The sequence below is a fragment of the Ursus maritimus genome, unplaced genomic scaffold (genome assembly GCF_017311325.1).
Source record: "Ursus maritimus isolate PB19 unplaced genomic scaffold, ASM1731132v1 scaffold_21, whole genome shotgun sequence".
Taxonomy (NCBI): Eukaryota; Metazoa; Chordata; class Mammalia; order Carnivora; family Ursidae; genus Ursus; species Ursus maritimus.
This window is the reverse complement of record NW_024424564.1, coordinates 52,488,901-52,491,475: the sequence shown is the minus strand read 5'-3', so window position 1 is coordinate 52,491,475 and position 2,575 is coordinate 52,488,901. Positions and strand designations below refer to the sequence as shown.

General features: G+C 65.5%; 1 protein-coding gene across 2 annotated transcripts in view; it reads left to right on the top strand.

Moving 5' to 3' along the window:
* The first annotated feature begins 1,628 nt into the window (after positions 1-1,628).
* PHF21B (PHD finger protein 21B) overlaps positions 1,629-2,575 on the top strand; it is a 91,202-nt gene continuing 90,255 nt past the window's right edge. The window contains exon 1 of one of the 2 annotated variants that reach the window (XM_040637693.1): positions 1,629-1,682. In XM_040637693.1, the coding sequence (XP_040493627.1) occupies positions 1,629-1,682 (54 nt within the window). Of the gene's footprint in view, positions 1,683-2,377; positions 2,396-2,575 lie in introns of those variants that run through there. The other variant, XM_040637694.1, reaches the window with a different exon arrangement.

The window sequence follows — 2,575 nt, the reverse complement described above, 5'->3', positions numbered from 1 at the left end:
AACAAAGCTCACCAATTAACCAGTGATCCGTTACTGAGTTTTTCCTGAAGGCTAGTGCTGGGGTCAGAGATGAGAGGCCCCTGGTATCTGGGGGCCCACGGGACAAACACGTAAGTCCCTTGTGGCAAAAGCTGGAAGGGAGGCCAGAGCCACACTGGGGTCTGGACGTGCAAAAACATTGCAACAACTTCTGACAGAAGTGAAGTGTGTCGGGTGGGCATATGTCCAACAGGGCTTTTGTGGATTGCGCCTCGGTATTTCTTGTGCTGTGCAGGAATATCAAGTTATAATGATTTATCAGTTTAAACGTTTCCTTTGAAAGACGACTGCACTGTTTCCCCCCCAGTGTCTTCCAAACATACCAGGATGCTACCGAGAGGGCACAAAGCACTCGGACGTTAATTGATGAGGATAGTAACTCCACCATGGAAATATCGACTCAGAGACATTAACCTCCTGGCTGTGGGCTGGGAGTTCTGGAATACGATCTCGGCAGCTGTACTTATGACTGTTTTATGTCACATTGACCGGGCGTGTTTACGATTTTTAACAACAGCCTTAAAAAGTCCAGTGACATCTGTTGAGAGTTTAATTGTGAGTGTAAAAAACAAAACAAAACAACCATTAAAGGAACAGTCAAGAGATCAATTTTCATACTGTTTAAACAACACGGTGGCCATCAGGCGGTGGGGGAATCTGGAGATGGGACTAAGGCAGTCTCCCAAGGAGCCGCGCTGGTGTGCAGGGCGGCAGGAGGGGATGGCAGACAATTTAAAGTAGGAGGAGGCTGCCGAGGAGCAGGGAGGAGGAAGTAGGGGAAGAGAGGGAGCACCGAGCGCCAGAGCAGAAAAGAAATGATAAAATGTACATTTTTTTCCTCCCACTAGAAAGTATCTACAACCCCGGCCTTGGGCTGCGCGGCCCGTTTTCCTCGCGTCCGGCCGGGCGCGGGGGCGGAAAGACGGAGGGGCGTCCGGCCCCAACGGCCCCGGGGCCGGCAGCCCCAAGCCGCGGGCCGGCGAGTTTGCGCCCCTTCGCACCGCCACTTTTGTTCTCGGGTCGGGGTGCCGGGCTGCGGCGGGGCTGCAGTGCGCACGCGCGGGCGGGGCGGGGGCGGGGCGGGCGGCGGGCTCCGGCACCGCCCCCCGCCGCCCCGGCCCGCTCCATCCGGGCACTGCCGAATTAGCATCGCGCCGAGGCACAACTTTGCCGAGGCCCAGCGAGATCCAGGCGCGCGCCGGAGGAAATATAGTCCCTGCCGGCCGGCGGCTCGCGCGGGCGGTGGTGGCGGCGGGGCGGGCGCGCGCGGGACTGCGCGGGGCTGCGCGGGGCTCCCGGCGCCTGGGGGCCATGCGCGGGCCAGCGCGGGCGGCCCGGGGACCCGGCGCAACTTGCCGGGCAGCCTGAGGAGTTGGAGCGGCCGCGGGCTCGGCGCCGCAGCTCCCGGCCGCCTTTCTTCCCCCTTGCCAGACCCCCCTCCCTCCCGTTCGGCCTTGGGGGAGGGGGCTTGTGTGCCCCCCCTCCCCGGAGGCCAGGTCCGCCCCCGCCCGCTCCCGCCCCCGCGGAGTCGCGCAACTTCCCGGGAGCCGGGGCCAAAGTGAGCGCAAAGTGCTGCCCAAGTTGCAGGGATGGAGCTGCAGAGCCGGCCTGAGGCGCTCGCCGTGGAACTCGCGCGCCACCAGGTAGGCGGCCGGGGGCCCCGGGCCAGGAGTGGGGGGCTTCGGGCGCCCGAGCCCGGCGTCCTCTTCCTCGTCGTCGCAGGGTCTGCACGGCTGAAGGTGCCCAGAAAGGGCTCCTTCTCAAGCCTACCCCGGCGGTGGGGGGAGTTTTTACGTCCCGGGCCCCTCGCCCCCCCGGGCTCCTCCTCCTCCCTCCTCTCTTGCAATCTTGCACAGTTTTGGGGGGGTGGGGTCCGGAGGCGGTGGGACCTGAGCCCCGCATCTTCTCTTTCTCCACGCAGGGTCTGCAGGACTGAGGGTGCCAGGAGGGGGCCCCTCCGTGAGCCTGCCCCGGGGTGTTTGTGTGAGAGTGTGGACCGACCCCCGCCCGGCCCCCACCCCCGTGCAACCCCGCACAGTTTGCAAAAGTAGTTTTGGCGATTGTTGCTCGGGCTAGCAGCGGCGTGGCGGCCGGAGCCCGAGCGGAATTGCGGCGTGCGCGTGTGTGTGTTGGGGAGATTAGGACGCGACTTGAATATTTATGAGCTTTGCTCGACACGGACTCGCCGTGTTTACTTGGCTCTTTGTTCCTCCCCCCTCCCCCGGCACACAGTCACACTCACACTCACTCGCACACGCACCCCTGCCTGCAAACTTGCACGGCTCGGGGCGCGCCGCCGGGTGGCCGCGGCCCCCGCCCCGCCCCGCGAGCTGCCCCGATGAGGCGGCAGCCACAGGTAAGCGGCCCCGCGCGGCGCTGCCCGGCCGCCGCGCGTGCGGGACGCGGCCCCGGGAACTTGGGGCGCGCTGCGGACAGCCCGGCCCGCGGGCTGCCGGGCGGGGGGCTGCGGCCCGCCGGGCCCCGGGCGCACTCGACCCCCCGGGGCGGCCGGCCTGAGCCCGCTCCTCCGTGTTTC